We start from the raw sequence: 22,038 nt of genomic DNA, 5'->3' as shown, positions 1-22,038 counted from the left end.
CTTCTAAGTGGGTCGGGCGAAGGCCACTGGAGCTCATCTGTGTTATCTCCCTTGGCTCTGGTCGATGCTAGGTGGCCTCAAACCCTTCATGGGTTAGCCTTCGAACCCTGGTCATTTGGAATCCTGAGTTAGGGTCGGGCAGCTTGAGCCCCCGAGCCTCATCGGGCTCGATAGGGGTTGGCCGAATTTCATGCATCACCCCGTCCGTGGTTTCTGCAACCGAAGGGGCAGAGCTAACGACACTTGCCTCGATGGCTCGAGTGTTGCGCTCGGTGAGCTCGCTAATGGGCATGTTTGAGCAGAATCCGAGTCCATCATTCGCTGACGAGGTTGACATAGCCCTCATGTGGCATTCCACTACTCCTTAACCCACCTCCCGGTAGATCCTGTGTCGCTCCGGAGAGCAACTCAGGTGGCCCGCTGGCCTCTCCTCGATGGAGATTCTATGGGCTTGGCTCGAGGTTAGGATCGAATGAGAAAAGTCTAGATGTCCCTGTCCGCTTTAGAGCGGGGTTAGGCAAGGCTGCTGGGGCTCATCTACATTTTTTCCCCTGGCTCTGTTCGACGTGAGGCGGCCTCGAGCCCTTCATGGGCCGGCCTTCGAACCTCGATCGGTCGCCACTCATATCAAATGAGATGACTACCACTTCGTGATGCGACGTGAAGCATTGTGATGCAATAATTGCATATGCAATGCTTGGATGTAGGAGATTAATGTATGGATGAATGTATGAATGAATGTATGAATGCATGCATGAGAATGGATGAATGAATACTCATGTACTGGAAAAGTAAAGTGGGGGTTGGTAAGGTTACCTCGATGGCTCGAGTGACGGGTTCGGGGAGCTCTTACCAGATATGTCCGTGTGGGGTCTGGGTCCATCATTCTTGTCAAAGTTGGTGTGACCTACATGGGACATCCTGCTACTCCCTACCCATCTCTCAGCAGCGGCTCGAGCCGTCCGATCGACTTGGGCGATCTACTGGTCTCTCCTCGGTGGAGATTCTATATGTAGGCCCCTCCAAACCCTTCTCAGGAAGGCAAAGGCTAAAGCACGGGGTGTGGGGATAAAAACTCTAATCATGCTGGTGAGTAAAACCATCATAGCCACTGGGGCATAGGTTTCTTGTGGTCTGACCAGTTTTACTCAGAGTTTGTTTCCGCACACCTCGCCTTTAGTTTTTAGCATGAGAAGGGGTTGGGCAGAAAGAATGTCTACCAAATAGACACCCCTGCTAGCCCCCGTGCGAGGCCTAACCCCCTGCCACTGCTGGGGTTGGGGGCTCGATAGTGAAATTAATATGAGAGAACGCGCGTAAATTAGGGGTGACCAGTCTCTCGGTAGTGGCCCAAACCATCTGATCGGCTTGGGTGACCTGCTAGCACAGGACTTGCCTCGATGGCACAAGTGATGGGTTCGGGAGCTCTTACTGGATATGTTCGAGTGGAATTCAGGTTCGTCGTTCATGATGGAGTCAGAATAACCCGCATAGGGCATCCTACTACTCCTTACCCATCTCTTGATAGTGGGCAAGCCGTCCGATCGACTTGTGTGACTCGCTGACATAGGACGTACCTGTAGAGATAGAGGATGAGATCACCCCCTAAGAAATTAGTTAGGTAGATAAGCCAGGCAGCGAACTTGCAATAAATGGACAAGCTCTTAAATTTTGTTATGGCCAAACATCATTTTAGCCCTTCTTCCCTTTTCGTATAAAAAGGTTAGTGTGTTTCGACCCCTTCTGTCGTTAAGGCCATAAAGCCCGAGGTGCGAGTGAACAAACTCTAATCACACTAGTGAGCAGAAACGTCGTAGCCACTGAGGCATAAGTTTCTTTGTAGTCCGACTAGTTTTACTCAGCATTTTGTTTCTGCAACCCTAGCTTCTAGGTCTCAAAGTGAGAGAGGGTAGACTCTTAAACGTGTACCAACTCTTTCCGTGGCTAAGGCTAAAAAGCCTAGGGTGCAAAAAAAACTCTGGTCACGCTGGTGAGCAAAGACACCATTGTCACCGAGGCATAGGTTTCTCGTAGTCTGACCAGTTTTACTCAGCGTTCATTTTTGCAAACTTCACTTCTGGGTCTTAATCGTAAGAAAGGGTCGGGTGTAGAGAATGTCTACTGGATAGATATGCTCTTATTAGCCCCCAAGTGAGGCTCGACCCTTTGCCGTTTGTAGGGGTCGGACGTCACATAAAGATCAGGGAGTCGATAGCGAAAACTGATAAGAGAAGGTGTGCGTATATTAAGGATAAAATGCAACGTAGCTGTTCGATGTTCCAGACACTAACGGACAATTTACCATCGATGGTTTTGAGCTTGTAGGCGCTTGGTCAAAGAACATACGATCCCTCCCATGGCAGAGAGAGCTTGTGGCGGTTCTTATTGCTCTGGACGAGGTGGAGCACCAGGTCCCCGATGTTGAAGGCCTGACCCCACACTCAACGGCTATGGTACTGACATAATGCTTGTTGGTACTTGGCCGAATAGGGGAGGGTGATGTTGCGCGCTTCATCTACCTAGGCTCCTTCCTGTGCTCCCCCTTATCGAAGCCTCCGGACTAGAACCGCTTCAAGAGGTCATAGTCCTTGTATAGGTGCTTGACAGGGAAAGAATGGTTCAGACATGGCCCTTCGAGTAGCTTCTTAAAGTGGTTTGGGGTACCCTTGGTGGGCTTTCGACCCCTCTTGTGCTCGGCGATGGCCACGAGCGAGCCCTCACACCGCTGCTTGTTCTTCTTTTTGCTAGGATGGTCGGAGGCGCCTTTATCGACGTCCTTATCCCGCTTCGCCTTGCTCTTGAGGCATGGCTGGTGATGATGTCAAGGAGTTCCTTGGTGATTCGTGGGCCCTTACATCCTAGCTTATGGACCAGGGACTCGCAGGTGGTCCTAGATAGGAAAGCTCCTATGTCGTCGGCGTCGACGGCGTTAGACGGCTCATTGCACTGTCGGGAGAAGCACTGGATGTACCCACGAAGGGTTTCCCTAGCCTTCTATCAGCAGTTTTTGGGATCCCATAGGTTCTCAGGACACTTGTATGTGCCCTGGAAGGTTCCCACGAAGATCTCTTTTAGGTCGCCCAACTTTGGATTCTGTTGGGCGGTAGGTGTTCCAACCATGTTTGTGCTGAATCGGCCATGAACAATGGAAGGTTGCGGATAATGAAAAAGTCATTATTCGCTCCACCGGCATGGTAAGCAAGCCAATAATCCTCGAGCCATAGTCTGGGGTTTGTCTCCCCAAAGTACTTTGGGATGTTGGTTGGCGGTCGATACCATGGTGAAAATGTGGCGTTGAGGATGTGTCGGCTGAAGGCCTAGGGTCCCAGCGGGTTGGGGCTTAGGCTTCGGTCCTCACTACTGTCATAGCATCCACCATGACGAGGGTGGTAGCCGTGGCTAGCTTCATCCCTCGGATCACTATGGACACGCCTGTGGGCGTCGAGAGTGTCACGCGCGTCATGGTTGTGGCCGAGATGCTCATGTACCGGGACCACGGTGCGTAGCCTACCGCCTTGTGGTGCCTGGTGGACTAACGCATCCTTGTTGGATTGCTCTGAGGGCATGCACTGGCTGACATTGACCTCGCGTCACCGAGATAGCGAGCTCTCGGTCTACTATGCCACCGCACGCTCAAGTAGCGCGTGAATCTTGTGATGGGCCCAACGGTCTTCGGGCGTTGTGGGCTTCGGAAGCCCTGGAGCAAGGCTACCACAGCGGCGATGTTCTAGCTCACCTGAGCGAAGTGCGGGATTGCTCCATCGTCATCGATGATCCTTTGGTTCATGTCGCAGGGCATGGCGCGTGCACGCCCACCATCTCCGCGGCGCTCAATCTCTCAACCAAGCTCCACGTGTTCCTACTCGAGCTAGAGGCGTGCTTCCTCGAGTTCTTGGTGTCGAACCTTCAGCTGCTCTACCCATGGGTGAGGCAGGGCCTCTGCATCCCCCTCAACCTCATTGTTGAGGTCGTTCATTGGGGCAGCCTCTTCCTTGTGGATGCTTTCAACGTGGTCCTCGGGGGTACCTACCATGAAACACTCACGAGAGGGGTGATGGCCCCCCTACTAGAGTTAGAGCTAGAGGGTGACTCCAATTCTTCTGCGAGGAGGTTGTTGAAAGACTCTGTGGCATATTCGGTCACCCCCATGAACTCGTCATTCGCGGGGGATGGAGGTGTGCGTTGCACCACAAGGTGGCCAATGGTCTCTGCGGCGTTGCAGAGACCGAATGGGAGCGCTGTTGGGGCACTTCGGACGAGGTATTTCGGGGAGAGCGGCTCTCCCCTGGCAAGCTACGCCATGATGTTGGTGAACGAGAAGGTGAGGTGGCGCATGTCCTCATGAGATGGTCGGGGTCCTAGGAAGGCGTCGAGCTGGCGATCGAACCACCCGTAGTCAAAGCTGAGGAGCTAGTTGCTCCTAGGGATGCGAGCCTCCGATGTATGCAGCTATAGCTCTTCGAGCGCCTCGACGATCGCATTGAGGCCGGCAGAGTGGAGAGGTTGAACAACGACGGGAGCCTACACCAGTTCTCCCTCCGTCGTGATGGTGAAATCCAAATCCTTGAAGCACACGTGCGCACCTAGGATCCAGTTGACATTGCGATTAGCCATCCGAGGCCTGGTGTGAATGTCAAGACGCGCAAAAGGCCCCTACCTGATGCACCAACTATCAGTGTTTTGAGTTACCACCAACAAGTAAATTTCTAATATTGTGCGTCTGGCTCGGATGGTGTGCTTAGAGGACATGAGGTTTATACTGGTTCGGGCAGAATGTCCCTACGTCTTGTTCGTCGCTGCTGCTCGTGTTACTAGCACTGAAAGTTTACAGTAGGGGTTACAAATGGGTGATAGAGGGACATGTCCTAAGTCTCTGGTGGAAAGGATGAATGGGTGTCGAGAGCTCGGTTGTTTCTCGGGCGTATGCTTGTGTTATGCTCTGATCGGTTCAAGGTGGTTTGATTAGGTCTAGCCTGGATCGATCCGATGTGTTGCGATGGTCCGATGGTTAGATGCCTCTAATGGGAGGCCTTGCTTTCCCTTTTATAGGCCAAGGGAAAGCACTAGTTACAGCGGAGGGAGAGAGGAGAAAGAGAGAGAAGTCCTTCAGGATCACCAGGTCCTTCTCCTCCTTCATGCGGGTCCCGCTGATCCTGCAGATGTCAACAGGAACGGCTTCGCGTCACGGTCCTATCCGTCACCGGTGCCATGCGCAGGCGTCATATCTTGGGCATGGCGCTCCACTCCGTCCCGGCGAACGTCGTGGTGAACTGACACGCCCGTTCGTATAGGGGTTAGGCAGAACATCACTGGTACGCCCAACGCTGTTCAAATCCTCCGATATGGCCCGTTGAGGCCATAGGTTACATTAGGGCGTGTCGGTCTCTTCCCTGGTGTCAGAGCTTTAAGTCAGGCCCATATGCTTGGATCTGGAGTGGTTGACGGTTGTATGGGTCTCCGTCGGGCGAGATGGAGCTCGCGGCCTCAGGGCCGGGTGAGACGAAGCGCAAACCCAAGGGTCGGGCGAGGCAGAGCGCGAACCCATGGGTCGAGTGAGGCGGAGCGCACACCCAAGGGTTGGGCAAGGCAGAGTCTGCGGCCTCGGGGTCGGGCGAGGTAGAGTCCTCCAGAGGCTGACCGAGGCGGAGCGCAAACCAAAGGGTTGAGCGAGGCGGAGCCCACGACCTTGGGGTCGAGCGAGGCGGAGCGCAAACCCAAAGGTCAGGCGAGGCGGAGTCCTCCCCCAGAGGCCGGGCGAGGCGAAGCGTAGACCCAAAGGTCAGGCGAAGCGGTGCCCTCTCCCACAGGCCGGGCGAAGCAGAGCTTGCGTCCTTGACTGCTTGGATGAGTCAATGTTGATGGTCATTTGCTTCTCCTCTACGAATACCCTAGTATTGGTCCCGACACTATTGCACTATGCTCCATAGTTCATTGTATTGAAACTTAATTAACTTAAGTTAGTAGTTTGTAAAACTTAATTAAATGTATTAAACAAAGATGCATACATATGTGCGGTTGGGTGCATATAGACACGCAGGATAACATAGCTACTTTGAAAATTAATTAAGGTTAGGGGACTAACGTTCACTACGGTCCTAAGTCCTAACAACACTCTACTAGTTCTTTTATGTAGTCCGAATGAACAATATTGATCAGATATAATATATAAAAATAATGTCTACTACCAAATAAGCACCAAAATGAGTCCATCAAAATCCAAACAATTTAAAGATAGGACCCACGAGATAGACCGGATTTAGGACAAGATCAGAGGAAAATATAAGTTTAAGGGAGCCATATTCCATTTTCAACGAAATAATATTTTAGGATCAGAAGGACAATATTCTAGTCCTGAAGTAGAGAGTAAAATAAATGAAAGATTGAATACAAATAAAATATTAGTTTAGGATAATGAAATTCCAATTAAAAAACAATACTATAGATTTAGAAGCAAAATAATGAAAGATTGAATAAAAAAATATTAGCTTAGAAGAATAAAATTCCAATTAAAAAACAATACTGTAGATTTAGAAGAATGATACATAGGGAATGATATTCACAATTCTTGTGCCCATTATTTTGTAAGTAGAAAAGAGAACATTTCTTGAATACTTGGAACAGTTGAAGTATGCTGTCATCACAAGGATACTATGTAAACAAAAAAATCACAGATTATCTCATGTCTGTTGTGTGAACAACTGAAAGTACAACGTACACATCCCATGGATACTATGTAAACAATCCAAAATACATCATAAACTACCTCACAACTATTATCTATATCTATGCGGTAAAATGATTCTTCCATCCATATTGTTTTACATCCTACAATGTCCTTACATCTCTCATTGTCTTATTTTGGATTTAGAGGGTGTTTGGTTCCATGGACTAAAGGGGTGTTTGGTTTCCTGGACTAAATTTTAGTCTATGTCACATCGAACGTTCGGATGCTATTTAGGAGAACTAAATATGAGTTAATTATAAAACTAATTACATAGATGGAGACTAATTTATGAGACGAATTTATTAAGCCTAATTAATCCGCCATTAGCACATATTTACTGTAGCACAACATTGTCAAATCATGGACTAATTAGGCTTAAAAAATTCGTCTCGCAAATTAGCCACAATCTGTGCAATTAGTTATTTTTTTCGTCTATATTTAATACTTCATGCATGTGTCCAAACATCCGATGGGACAGGGACTAAAATTTTCCTGTAGTAACCAAACACCCCCTAAATTTTAGTCCATGTCACATCGGATGTTCGGATGCTATTTAGGAGAACTAAATATAAGTTAATTATAAAACTAATTACATAGATGGAGACTAATTTACGAGACGAATTTATTAAGCCTAATTAATCCGCCATTAGCACATATTTACTGTAGCATCACATTGTCAAATCATGGACTAATTAGGCTTAAAAAATTCGTCTCGCAAATTAGCCACAATCTGTGCAATTAGTTATTTTTTTCGTTTATATTTAATACTTCATGTATATGTCCAAACATCTGATGGGACATGGACTAAAATTTTCCTGTAGTAACCAAACACCCCCCTTAGACTCACAAACCTTCCTTATTTGTGTGTACACCGGCTGACACAAGTCATTTAGATGACTACACTACAAGGTATACGTTGCAACGCAGAGCAAGTTACTAGTAAGAACAGTAAAACACCATTTGTGGAACATGATTTTTTTTTAAAAATTCCAGAATACATCATATAATATCTCGAGAATTCTATAAGTTAGAATCTACTATATACTATAAGAATAGTATTATTGCACTATAAATAGTAGTTCACATAAATATTAGCACAAAATCATAGATACAAGGAAAAAATACTATGAAATAATAAAATAAGAAACAATTAAACAAAAAAAAACAAAATTAATAAAAAAGAAAGGAAAATACAAGGCAAAGAAAAGAAAAAACGAGAAACAAAGAAAAAATAGCCACGAGTGAAAGCTAAACGCATAGCTTTGAAATTTTATTCACTACTCCCTCTATTCTAATTTATAAGTCGATTTAACTTTTTTGGTATATAGATTTTATAATGTATCTAGACTTTACCTAGAAAAAATAAACTTTTGAGATCAACAATCAATCATTCTTGCTACACTTAGTGTCTTTTAGCGAGGGAGAATGAAAGTTTAGAGCACTTTAGCTCATATTTTTGGTCTAATGCTCTAATGGACTTTTAGGGGGTGGGTTAAAATTTAGCTCTAATTTTAGAATACTTATTTGGAGGTTGACCTCTAAACTTTAGAGATGGTGATTCCAACATGGCCTTGCTTTTTTTTATCGGAACAGGGCCTTGCTTCTATCTATTCTTAATGCTTAAGCCCTCGTTTAGTTGGGTGAATTTGGATTTTAGGGCTACTGTAGCACGTTCGTTTTTATTTGACAAATAGTGTTCAAACATGGACTAATTAGACTCAAAACGTTCGTCTCGTAATTTCCCACCAAACTGTGCAATTAGTTTTTCTTTTCGTCTACATTTAATGCTCCATACACGGGCCGCAAATATTCGATGTGACAGGTACTGTAGCAACTTTTTGGAAGTTGGGCACCAACTAAACACGCGCTAACTGTTTTCTGTTCGAAAGAGCTCCTGTTTCCATACCCCGACTCTCTCTCTCTCTGACACAAACGCTCCATCAAATCCCGCTGACCGCTGACGTCATCGCAATTTGTTCGTCAGAAGTTGGGAGCCCGGCCCAACAGTGACCGTCCCCTCTTCGTTAGGGTTTCGCGCCTCTTCTCCCCTCCGTCTCCCGCGTGCTCCTACTCCGGCGAGGCCTCGCTCGCGCCGGCGGCATCAGCAGCGGAGATGGGTGTCCCGGCGTTCTACCGGTGGCTGGCGGAGAAGTACCCGATGGTGGTGGTGGACGTAGTGGAGGAGGAGCCCGTAGAGATCGAGGGCGTCAAGGTGCCCGTCGACACCTCTAAGCCCAACCCCAACGGCCTCGAGTTCGACAACCTCTACCTCGATATGAACGGAATCATACACCCCTGCTTCCACCCGGAGGACAGGGTAAGTACGACTTCCTTCCTTCCCCCTCTCCTCCCTATTGGTTGGGTTGCTTTGGGCGTTGGAGAGCGGATGGTGGGGGTTATTTGGGTATGCGGTAATCCGGCTAGTTGCGTTTGTGGTAATCCGGCTAGTTGCGTTTGCGGTAATCAGGTAGGTTTGTGATTGGTCACTATCGAGTAGTGACTAGTGAGAAGTTGGAGGAGGGAATTGGTTATTTTAGCTTGTGCTCTGCCAGTAATCTGATTGCTTCTAGAGAAAGGAGCTGCTAAATTGTTTTTGTTTTCCAGTCATCTCAAAGACATTGAGATCGTCGCAATTCATTCGATTTTTCAAAGTAATGTTTAGCTGAATTGTACAGATTTATTCTGTTTCTGTCTGCTAAACTGCAATGGAAGCAAATTACCAACAAATAGTTGCCTTTTTGGAGCTATCTATGTCGATGATTTTGGATCAATTTCAGTTAGCAGACTGTATGGTGTTATGTCAATATCTATAGTTTTAGTGAAAGGAGCAGTGGCAGCTGCCTCAACATCAGCCACAAACCAGAGAGGAAGAAAGAAAAAGATATCGATACAATAAAAAAACATCAATACGTTTTTATTGGAACTGTTTACTTTATTCTCTGTAACTTAATTGTCATTTGCTTTTGCTTGCTGATTTAAATGTTGACCATGGTTTTCTCTGTAGCCCTCCCCAACAACATTTGGTGAGGTTTTCCAGTGCATGTTTGATTATATCGACAGACTATTCGTCATGGTTCGCCCCCGGAAGCTTTTGTACATGGCCATTGGTACGTGGAATATGCCCATAGCGGAGGAAATTTTATTGCACTTCCACCTATTTATTTTATTGTTGTGTGAACTAGCAGAGTTTCTGTAGTTTTATGATCATGTAGAAGTCATGAATCTGTGTATTTTATTATGTATATACTATGTACATGTGGATTACCTTGTCATAACTATGTAAGCGTTTGTACCTTATGGATGTTTGTTCTCATATGTAATAATTCATGTCTGCTCTTTTGGAATGAGCATGTCCTCTAAATTCAATGATCAATGTAGTTCTTATACCTGTGATCATATTTGATTTATTGCTGCTCATAATTTTAATTGTGGTACAATGGCTTTACAGATGGTGTTGCTCCTCGTGCTAAGATGAACCAGCAGCGCTCTAGACGATTCAGAGCTGCAAAAGATGCAGCTGATGCGGTCAGTATTCTACCGAAACTATCTTCCTTTGGTCTGTGTATGATTGTGTACTATCCTTTTGCTCAGTATTTTTCGCAGTTGCAATGCAACCATTTTATTGCAATCACAGCTCAATATTCCTATGCCCGCAGGCTGCAGAAGAAGAACAGCTACGTGAAGAGTTTGAGAGGGAAGGCAGAAAACTTCCTCCAAAACAGCAATCACAAACATGTGATTCAAATGTTATTACTCCAGGGACTGAGTTTATGGCTGTTTTATCAGTTGCTTTGCAGTATTACATCCATCTTAGATTGAATTATGATCCTGGGTGGAAACAAATTAAAGTAAGTATGAGTTGATACTGATTTAAGTTTCTATTTTCTACCAATGGTTTAGATTAGCCTCCTTCATTCCTTATATTGAGAAAGGCTGCCAGTAACCTCAGAAAGCCTGAATGCAATAAAGCCATTTATGTTCTAATTAAGGTCTTTTGAAGGTTATTTTGTCTGATGCCAATGTTCCTGGTGAAGGGGAACATAAAATCATGTCATATATTCGCGGCCAACGGAATCTGTCTGGCTTTAACCCAAATACGCGCCATTGCCTGTATGGCCTGGTATGTTTGACAAACCTATATTATTTTTAATGTAGCTTATTTTATTTCTTCTAGCCCTGTTAATGCAGCATTGTGTATCCATAAATTGCAGGACGCAGATCTGATCATGCTAGCTTTGGCGACACATGAAGTACACTTCTCAATACTGAGAGAGGTTAGCTTTCCTCAGTGTGGACTATACTTTTAAATGCTTATACATATTATTGTCCCTGTTCAAGTTTTTTTTTTAGTTTGTTCTATGTTCTCCTGTCCTCTACTCCTCGAGTTTCACAATTCTTGCCGTTTTGGACAAGGCTGAAGTCAAACTTTTCGAACTTTGACTCAACAACTTCTACAATATTTAGTTTAAGACACTAAACCAACATGCATAGATTAGTCTTAAAACATACTTTAATAAAATTGTATATCTGTTTTGATTCTTGTATATATTATAGTAGAAAATCATTGTCAAACTATGTTTTAGAAACTGTGTTGTCCAAAACAACTAGAATTATGGAACCAGAGGAAGTATGTTACTTTTTGTCTAAAGAATATATATTATCAGCTGTCCCTGCATTGTTATTCCTTTTGTTTATGCTATGCTCAATGGCTCACTTGTTTTTTTTTTCAGGTAGTTTATACACCTGGACAGCAGGATAAATGCTTCTTGTGTGGTCAGGTGGGACATCTAGCAGCAAACTGTGAAGGAAAGGTGAAAAGAAAAGCTGGGGAGTTTGATGAGAAGGGCGATGCTATTGTTCCCAAGAAGCCTTACCAGGTTATTTGTCTGTTGTAACATGTGGTTTCATAAGACATCTTGATGAGTTCACTAAATACCTTTGTGTTTATTTTTGTGCTTGTGCAGTTCTTGAATATATGGACCCTGCGGGAATACTTAGAATACGAGTTCAGAATGCCAAACCCACCTTTCAAAATTGATTTTGAACGCATTGTTGATGATTTTATCTTCATGTGCTTCTTTGTTGGCAACGATTTTCTTCCACATATGCCGACGCTAGAAATCCGTGAGGTTTGTTCCTGTTTGTGCCCCACTGTTTGACTGAGCATCCATCTTAGCACCTAGTACCTTTAAGTTCCAATTGCTGCTACACTGGATCTCTTTTTATTCTTTAACTTTCTGTATGTAAGTTCCTCTAGATGCTTGCAGTTGACTCCTCAATTTGTCATACTGATGTCCTGGTTTTCTCAGGGAGCTATTAATTTGCTAATGGCAGTGTACAAGAAGGAATTTCCCTCAATGGGTGGATATTTAACTGATTCTTGCACGGTAATCAAAGTTCATTTCTGTTGGTGTTGGACTGTTGGTGCTGGACAGATTCAGAAATTATTATATTTTCAATTGATCCACAATGGTATTGAATTATTAACTTGCTTCTTGCTGATGTAGCCTGATCTGAGCAGAGTTGAGCACTTCATTCAAGCAGTTGGTTCATATGAGGATAAAATATTTCAGAAAAGAGCCCGTTTGCATCAGGTACACAAGGATGATTATTGATTTGTTTCTCTTAGCAATCAACAAAGCCTTTTGTTCCCAAGCAAGTTGGCTTAGCTTAGAGATGAAACAAACAAGAGCAATTAGCGAAGCAGTTAGTCCCTTTTTGACTTCCTACACGTTCAAATTTCTAACTGTACTGGTACCATGTAGTAGAACAAAAAAGGGTTTTTTCTTCTGTGTTGAAGAATTTGGATATATTAGTCATGAATTTTACTTGCAGAGTAGCGCGTTTGTAGTGGTTAGCTGTGCATGTCCCTTTGTATGTATGACCTGGAACTCGTCTAAAGCATTTGTAAAAAGCAGTTTGAACTCCTGTGCAAAAAGTTTGCAAACCTTCTTTTTTCTGCTTTTGTTCTGGTCAACTGTCAAAAAAATTTGAAGAAGAATTAGGCATTTTCACTTACAATTTGCAATCATATTACCCTGTTGTAGCGTCAAGCGGAAAGAATAAAACGGGACAAAGCTCAAGCGAAGCGGGGTGATGATCTGGATCCCCATGTTAGGGATGACCTTATTGTACCTGTTCAACGTTTTCAAGGGTCTCGCCTAGCCTCTGGGGCTGTACCTGTGCCATATCAGCAGAATGGATCCCATAGAGACAATAAAGAAAGGAACAGTCGAGCTCGGAAAGTTGCAAGAGTATCAACGTCAGGTTCCAGCATTTCCGCAGCCATAGTTGAAGCTGAAAATGACCTTGAAGCCCAAGTAATTCTTCCCATATGGTTTGAGAAGATCTCAAATGTACTTTGCAACAAATACTTCTTGCATTTTCACCTGACATTCTTGATGACTTTGTTAGGAACGTGAAAACAAAGAAGAACTAAAGTCAATGCTTAAAGATGCACTTCGCGAGAAATCAGATATTTTTAATTCTGACAATCCAGAGGAGGATAAGGTATGTCTTCTAAATCACTGGTTATTTGTGAACACTGAAGCTGGTTCAACTAGGCGTGCATTGTAAATTACTAAATATTGCTGAACACCATTGATTACTAGAAGCACTAGAGATCCCGGACTAGCTGCCTGGGTACTTGATCTGCGTGTGAGCTTCCTATCACCAATTGCAAAATTGGCTGGCCAGACAGATCCAGAATTCTTGGCACCGTTTGGTTGAAGCCCTGGATACAGCCTTAGTTGATAGAAGAGACAGGCAGTGTTCGGTTCATTAGTTGCCTAGGGTTGCACTCATCATTGTTTAGAAGTGTGGTGAGATTGCCACCAAATAAAACATCTCATTTGCAACACATTGGCAGAAACAACCAAACCAAATATTTTATGGAAAAAGAACTCCAGATATCATTGGTTGAGTAAGCACTCAGTAATATATATTAGACCTGGAGTTTTAATGTTATAACTGAACATTTTGAGAATAATGGAACCATCAACTCACGTTTAATTCTGCAAGTACATAAACAATAGCAAAAACTTGCATTACAGTTAGTAACAAACTCATTCGAGTTCTATTCATAACCTTGCATAGTCCAAAGCAAGTTAGGAGGAAAAGAAATGAAACAATAGAAAAAGACGATCCTGCCCTCATCTTGCTATGCCAGATCAAAGCAAGAAGCCCTGCTAGAAGCCCAAATTGCTGATTCGTATGGAGAAGTGAGGGAGTTACCTCTAACATGGCCTGGATTCCTGAATCGTACGGATGATTAAGGGTGTTGATGAAGAAGAAACCTCTAGCACGGCATCTGCAGATGGTGGCAAATGGAGAGAAGCAAGATTCAGCTGGTGGAGAAGCCAATGGTCACCAGATCTGCAAACTCAAGAATCATTCATTCATTCTACTGTAGTCTCAAACTCCACTTACTGAATCATGAAAATTTTCTTATCCAAGGAGAACCCTATGCTAGTAGAGAGGGAGTCGATTATAGTCCAGGCAGGTGGGATGATGGGATCTGGGGCAGTGCCTCCCACCCAGGTGCCCCATTTCCTCGGCCTGGAACCCAGGCAGCTTACACTGCCAGGTCTTCATACAACAACAACAACAACAACAACAACAAAGCCTTTAAGTCCCAAACAAGTTGGGGTAGGCTAGAGTTGAACCCAGGCAGCTTACACTGCCAGGTCTTCATACCAGACACAAAAACTCAGGACTAGTCCAGGCAGGTCTTCTACCCAGGCAGTTTAGTCCAAGGTAGCAACAAAGCATGCCCTATGTGTGTTCATTTTTATTAAAAAAATGTAGCCCCGCATTTTGGACAACAATAACCTACTGTGAAATTTAAATGCATTAATTCATTAATGATTTCACACCTTACATGTTTAAAACTATGAAACATTAATGTTTGTTTTGTTCAGGTGAAGCTTGGAGAACCAGGATGGAGGGAAAGGTACTATGAAGAGAAATTTGGGGCAAGAACACCCGAGCAGATTGAAGAAATACGCAGAGATGTTGTAAGTTTCTCACTAGTGGCATGAGGAAATATTTTTTGTTACAGTACTGTGGACTTTTGGCGTAGGCAACTAGCTTGCGATTGGGGCTAATGGCTTTGCTGCTGCTGCTGTTCTTACTTGCTTTGAGAGAATAGCATGTTTGCTTCCTTTTAAAGAATGCTGCTATTGCGACCTGCTTCTAATCTTATTAGATGCTCTCTTAGGTTCTCAAATACACTGAAGGATTGTGTTGGGTAATGCACTACTATTATGAAGGGGTCTGCTCATGGCAATGGTAATTTAGCTTGCTCAAGTTAGTCAAATATATCAAATTATGCAGAGGTTCATTTGTCATTTGGCAGGCTTGATTACTCTTTCGCGCTGTACGTCCATTATCACATTCTCTAAAATCTCCTTGGTATATGTAGGTTCTACCCTTATCATTATGCTCCGTTTGCTTCGGATTTAAGTGGATTGGGCCAACTTAATATTAAATTTGAACTTGGGACACCATTCAAACCTTTCGATCAACTTATGGGTGTTTTCCCAGCTGCAAGGTGAATATACTGCGATTGTTTTTTTAATAAGGCCTTCAATGGTGCAAAAGTAATTTTAACTGCTGTCACATTAATTTTCCATTTCAGTGCCCATGCGCTACCGCTACAGTATCGTCGATTGATGACCGATCCAAATTCACCAATAATTGATTTTTATCCTACAGGTTTGCTGATTTTGTTAATGTGATGTGCTCTATATTATCATATCTTTGATATTAGCTGTTTTCTGATTCATGATCCCATTTACTATGCAGATTTTGAAGTAGATATGAATGGGAAGAGATATTCTTGGCAAGTAAGTTGCCCTTCCAAGAGCACATTTGTATTTTTCACATCTACTTGTCTAATTAGTAACTGTAATATATGTTTTTCAGGGGATTGCAAAACTACCGTTTATCGATGAAGCTCGCTTGTTGGCTGAGATAAAAAAAGTTGAGCATACTTTGACGGTATGGTGATGAAACAATTTGCGATTCATTTATGCATTACAAGGCACAATGAATGAGAATCTTCTAAGATTTCCTTTGTTTTTGTCGTCTTCTGTGTAGCCTGAAGAAGCAAGGAGAAACAGCATCATGTTTGATATGCTTTTTGTGAATGGCTCACATCCACTTTCGCCTTATATCTACTCTCTGAACAGCAAATTTGGACATCTGCCTGACAAAAAGAGAAATGAAATTAAAGAAAATCTTGATCCTTCTGCTAGGTTAGCTAAGCTCAATCAGGACTGTTGTTGATTGACAAGTAATACTATTTTGTTAAGTGTGTCTGTATTGATATTTCTGTACTGACGCTTTCTTTTGTTTTGTGGACTGGTGGGGAAGGGGTTGGGGATAATGATTTAAAGAGCAGTGAACCAGTTTGCCTGCTTGTTAAATTGAGAAAATGTGGCTGATTTCTACATGTGCTAAGAGGATTTTTTTCCAGATATCTTAACACCTGCTCTTATTTTGTACAGTGGAGGAATGAATGGCTACATAACACTTTGCAGTGGGGATCCATGCCCTCCTATCTTCAGGTCTCCTGTGGATGGCCTGGAGGATATTATGGACAATCAAGTGATGTAAGCTTAACCCCTTTGCTTGACATGTTTTGGTACTTGTTTAATTGCTATATTGAACAATTATGGATTTTGTATCAACCAGATGCTCAATCTACAAGCTTCCAGATCATCATAAGCACATAGCCCGTCCGCCAGTTGGTGTTATCATACCCAAGAAGGTTTGAAACTTGTATTTTAGTGTCTTGCTGTGTGGCATAAGCATCATGATATTAGCTGTTAATAAGGACTCTGTTCACTCTTCTCTGCAGACTGTTGAAGCTGGTGATCTGAAACCACCTCCAGTGCTGTGGCATGAAGATAGTGGCCGGCGGCCTCATGATAATAGCAACAGGTTTTTCATCACCCTTTTTGTTTTTTATTTAACGTTTCTGTGGGCTAACTGAAAATCCTGATCTTGTTAAATGGTTCTTAGGCAAAACCCACCTGGTGCCATATCAGGCCGTCAACTTGGAGAGGCAGCTCACCGACTTGTCATAAACAGCTTAAATGCTCTTGGTAGGGGGCAACATAGTGGCACATCAATGCCATATCAAACTATAATGAATGGCTTGCACCATCTGAATGTAGTGCCCCCTGTCAGCAATCAAGGCATGCCTCCACGAGTGGGGCAGTCTGCTGGGCCTCCTGGATGGTATGTTCCTAGGGCTAGTGTATCAAATGGTCAACCACCAGCTTATGCATCATCAGGATCAGGTCATTATCAGTATGAAAGGTCGGGGCCTTCGCAATATGAACAAGGTAACTATGGAAGGCAACAATCTCACCCATATGCAAGAGATGGCCTCCATGATACACGAGGCAGGGTTCCACCTGCATATGGGTACCAGCAGAGCAACATGTATCCACCGGCTACTGGATTGTATGGGCAACCTCCGTCAGCATATCCTGGGGTCCATGGTGGAGGCTACCAACCCCCTCCATATGGCGGAGGCCAGCAGTGGCAGCAGCAATCATATAGTTCATATGCTGGGCGAGGGCCCTACGGAGGCAGGCCACCACCCACAAGGGCTGATTCAAGGTCACAGCAACCACAGAACCGTTATGGTGCTTTAGACAGAAGTTCAAACCAGAGGCCTCCATCTGGATACAGCAGATAATAGATTGTGACCCAGTTTATGTTATAGCTCATAGTCTGTTGTTAGTAGAGCTAGGAGAAACTCAGCTAAAGCATAGGCAGAATAGCCTGCAAAGTCTTGTGACCTTCAAGCAGCTAGGTGGTGGCATCAAAGACGGGAGGCAAAATTTGTATGCTACTGCAGACTATCAGGTACTGGTGGTTGGTCGCCATTGAAGCAGCTAGTTTGTGGCATCAGAGGTTTTGTGAAGCAAGATTTGTATACTACTGTTATCAACGGGCCATCAGGTACTGGTGGCTAGTCGCCATTCTTTCATTTGTGGTTGCCATTTATTTAGAAGATGTTGTATAAGCGCCCTGGGGCTTAAATAGGTTCCAATGAAGAATATTTTTGAAGGACGTTTACTCTGAGACTTGACAAGTTTTGGGGGCATTTTAATATCAGATAAGTGTATGTAGGAGTGCCTATTTTCAGTTTTGATGATGAGTGTATTCCAAGTCATGTATGAACTCTTAGATGTCATTAATTAAAGTGAGACTTATCGGTTGTGGTTGCCAGGTGAGGAAGAAACGTTATGATTTGTAGTTAAGACTCTGAAATCTCACTGTTGTAGGAGTGCAGAAGCTATGGCGGAGTGTTTGGTGGATGCTCCAACAATTGCATTGCATGGCGTTCTTAAGTACCAGTTCAACACGTATTTCGTCGTGCACTCACAAATTTGTGCGAATGGTTGGTTCCTGTGCAGTTTCGCTTCGAGCCCAGAAGAGAACAATGCGGAATCATACCGTGAAATGTGAGAAACAGCGGTTGTTGTGAAAGATGATGTGACGTGAGAAACAGGGGTGGCTGTGAAAGACGATGTACGCAAATTCGCCTAAGCTACTTATATTTCGCAACCTGTTTTCCACATCCAGTATGCATAGTTAGCTTTAGACAGTACTCCCACTGTTCCATTAAAAGTATTATTTTTGATTTTTAGACTTCTTTTTAACAGTTCGTCTTATTCAAAATTTTCATATAAATATTATTTATTTTAGTATTAAAGATACTTTAATAATAATTTATTTATTTTATTATTTATATAAAAAATTTGAATAAGATAAACAATCAAACAAGAAGTCTAAAAGTTAAAAAACGAAACTTTTAATGAGACGGAAGGGGTAGGTGACAATAGCAACGTACGCCAGAGACCTCACGCTCACTGACTCACGATTCATGTTCTAATGAGGAATTCTAGTCGGGCAAGAAGACGCCAGAGCCCGAACTTGTGCTGGTAGGAATCCTTTCAGACCTTGTCACTCTCGTGTGCTGTCGCACTGTCGTTTTTTTAAGATTGCGGTTCAATCTTGCAATACAACTGCCTCAGGTGTAGCAACATTGGTTGCCTACATAAGGGGCTATCAACGCTAGTGGGTTACAACTTTCTCTTGTTTGGTTGGATGTAAAGGGCCTGCATAAGGGGCCAAAGACGAGGTCTGGGTCTCCATGTCCGGTGACTCCAGCTTCGGACTCCGGTCCAGCCGATCGTGAGCGCGACCAAGGAGAAGTGCGACCTTGACAACCTCGACGCCGTCTCGAGCTTCCTGTCGCGGACGTTCACGGGGATGAAGTATCTGCTCGTTCTCGACGACGTGTGGAGCGAGAATCAGGAGGAGTGGGAGAGACTGCGGTTACTCCTTAAGGACGGCAAGCGCGGCAGCAAGATCATAGTGACTACACGGAGCTGGAAGGTTGCCACGATGGTTCGCACGGTGGCGCCGTTCGTGCTCGAGGGTCTCTCGGACGACGACTGCTGGGAGGTATTCAGGTACAAGGCATTCGAGGAAGGGGAGGAGAATTTGCATCCCAAGCTGGTAAGGTAGGCAAAGAAATTGTTCACAAATGCGGCGGCGTGCCATTAGCAGCGAAGGCTCTTGGGAGCATGTTGAATTCTTGAGGTTCAACAAAAATGAACAATCATGGGTGGCTGTCAAGGACAGTGAGATATGGCAGATGGAGAAGGAAGAGACGATCTTGCCATCTCTGAAACTTAGCTACGACCAGATGGCACCTAGTGTGAAGGAGTGCTTCGCTTATTGTTCGGTGTTTCCTAGGAGCCATGAAATTGGCAGGGATAAGCTTATTCAGCAATGAGTTGCTCTTGGTTTTATTGAACCTACAAAGTATCGCAGCGAATAACCTTTTGATAGAGCGAATGACTGCTTTGAGCACTTGTTGTGGATGTCATTCCTTCAGGAAGTGGAGGAGCATGATTTATCAAAGAAGGAATTAGAAGAAGACGGCAATGCCAAGTATATGATTTATGAATTGGTGCATGGCCTTGCACAATCGGTTGCAAGGGATGAAGTTCAGACAATGAGTTCTAACCAGGTTAATGGTCGCAAGGATGCTGTTATGTATCACTGGTTGATGACATGGAAGCGCCTGAAGTTATTCAGAGCATGTTTCGTAGAGTTCGTGCCTTCCATTCATGAGGATATAATTTTGACATCAAGATGGTTCTTCAGTCTAGGTGTTTGCGCGTACTGGATTTGGGAGGCAGCCCTATTACGGACCTTCCCCAATTGGTTGTCAAACTGAAACACCTAAGGTACTTGGATATTTCTTCATCCCCAATCGAAACTGTGCCCAATTCCATCGCAGCCTCCACAATTTGCATACTCTGTACCTATCCAATTGCAGCAATCTCTGTATTCTTCCCACGTCAATATGCAGCCTTCAAAATCTAGAGACCTTGAATCTTTCAGCCATGTTTAGTTTGGGTTTTGGCTTCACGTGAAACTAAAGTTGTTTTTGCAAGCTCATGTTGTTTTAGAGACCCTTTTGGCAAGAGGCCCACAAGGGTGAGATAAATACTTTCATTTTCATCCCACCTCATTCTATGTTAGAGGATCGTGACTCTTTCCAGGGCTAAGTAACTTCAAGTAGGTGCCGAGTGAAGTTTGCACTTTTTATTATGTGCAAAAGCCAACCCTAAATGATCATCTATACCTATAGCTATAGCTAGCGCAAACACACTTAGGGTCTGCATTAAATATCTTGCCAATTCTCTCGCCCAGCCGTATGTTCCCACACAGGGGTGGAACTAGCACAAAATTTGAGTGGCGGCTTGTTATTGATGGACCTCTACACCAACAGGAAAAGGCATTTTCTTTGAAAACCAAGAACTTGAGTGGGGGCACGTGTCCCCGCTCCTTGCGTACTGTGTCCGCCCCCTGCTCACAGTGTGGTTGGAGGAAAAAAAAATGCTTGCTCGACCTCGGATGTCCGGGCTGGGTACCTGCTCGATGCGATGCCCATTTCCCAAACAATGATAAAGATAAAGATGGTGCCTATTCCCCAAACAATGATAAAGATAAAGGTGGCTGGCTATCTATGGAGAGAATAAGAAAGAACATGTGCATATGTCAACAATATGTAAAATCTTGCCTCTACTATCTAATCTATCAACAACAACAACAACAATTTCCACAACACCAACCCTATCATGCTCCTCTACTCACATCACATTATTACATCATGATCACGGATATGAGCCCAGTCCCGTTCGCCAACATGACGATGTGGGTGTTGTCAGGCATGCTCACCATCTTAGTAGTTGTGAGCCTGCTTGCCAAGGGCACTAGGGATACCACTCCTTACCCGCGACGCCAAGGACGTGCGATGCGAAAAAGTTAAATCTGCCCTTAGTACACACATCCCCATGCGGTGCATTGCATTGGGTAGGAGCATATGCCCCTAAGGGCAAAAAAAAAAAAACCCCGCCGTCCGTGAGACGGCTCCTCCTCAAGGTAACCTAGATGCAATCCTTTTCTTTCTCTCTTTAGAGTCAATTTAATTTAACATAACCTTGGTACTTAATATACACAGTTTGTTGGAGCCATTATTGACCGCCTGCCTGCTCTGGTCCTCGTGGTCATACAGGCAAACATGAGGTACTTACGGCTACGTCTGCCATGACTTATGGGCATCCACGTCAGTGAGATGATACTCCTCACTCCTTTCATCACATTGATCATTCTTCCACTTCTATCCACCATGAACAAGAGGCGATGCAAACATGGATCGCGGGGAGTATTCACGAGCCGTGTCAAGCCAGCGCCCTCCAATGCGGCCATGCCCTCCGGCGAGATCAAGATGGTGCAATCATCGTAGGGTGTCGTCAATGTCACATATAGTAAATAATGCATCAAAACCTTTTGTTGAGTTGATATTTTCAATTACCATCCTATGTGTATGTGTATGTGAAACCTATTAGAACCTCTAGGATGAAAGTTTAAGGGGCTAAAAGTTCATCTTGAACCTCCGGTCTCTCCTCCTCAAAGCAGTATGACAAAAATTCTTAGAGGGGATCTAGGGGGCTCCATGGGATCAGCGGCGCGCGTGAAGGGACGAGATGGCGGACTAGAGGGGGGGTGAATAGTCATTTCTAAAATTAAATACGCCAGCTAACCAAAATAAATGCAGAATTAAACTTACCAGTCTAGCCAAGACTACACCCCTCTATCTAAGTTCACAAGCACCTTATAAAGATCCTAATTAGGCAACAAAGGTGTCAGGCTAGCTAGAGCTCACCTAATCAATTCTAATAGCAAGGTCACGCAAACCTATGCAACTAGTACTT

General features: G+C 44.1%; 1 protein-coding gene across 1 annotated transcript; it reads left to right on the top strand.

Moving 5' to 3' along the window:
• Window positions 1-8,677: 8,677 nt before the first annotated feature.
• Window positions 8,678-17,967, top strand: LOC136455895 (5'-3' exoribonuclease 3-like). Its single transcript, XM_066455606.1, has 23 exons — window positions 8,678-9,041; window positions 9,729-9,831; window positions 10,173-10,249; window positions 10,381-10,572; window positions 10,725-10,844; window positions 10,936-10,998; window positions 11,455-11,601; window positions 11,689-11,853; window positions 12,034-12,111; window positions 12,232-12,318; window positions 12,772-13,044; window positions 13,139-13,234; window positions 14,644-14,739; window positions 14,943-15,013; window positions 15,147-15,275; window positions 15,363-15,439; window positions 15,530-15,570; window positions 15,650-15,724; window positions 15,824-15,981; window positions 16,234-16,338; window positions 16,421-16,496; window positions 16,587-16,669; window positions 16,751-17,967. The coding sequence occupies exons 1-23, from the start codon at window positions 8,838-8,840 to the stop codon at window positions 17,433-17,435; spliced, it is 3,201 nt and encodes a 1,066-aa protein (XP_066311703.1). The 5' UTR covers window positions 8,678-8,837; the 3' UTR covers window positions 17,436-17,967.
• The last annotated feature ends 4,071 nt before the right edge of the window (window positions 17,968-22,038 follow it).

Source organism: Miscanthus floridulus, chromosome 6 (assembly GCF_019320115.1).
Source record: "Miscanthus floridulus cultivar M001 chromosome 6, ASM1932011v1, whole genome shotgun sequence".
Taxonomy (NCBI): Eukaryota; Viridiplantae; Streptophyta; class Magnoliopsida; order Poales; family Poaceae; genus Miscanthus; species Miscanthus floridulus.
This window is presented reverse-complemented; position numbering and strand designations above follow the sequence as displayed.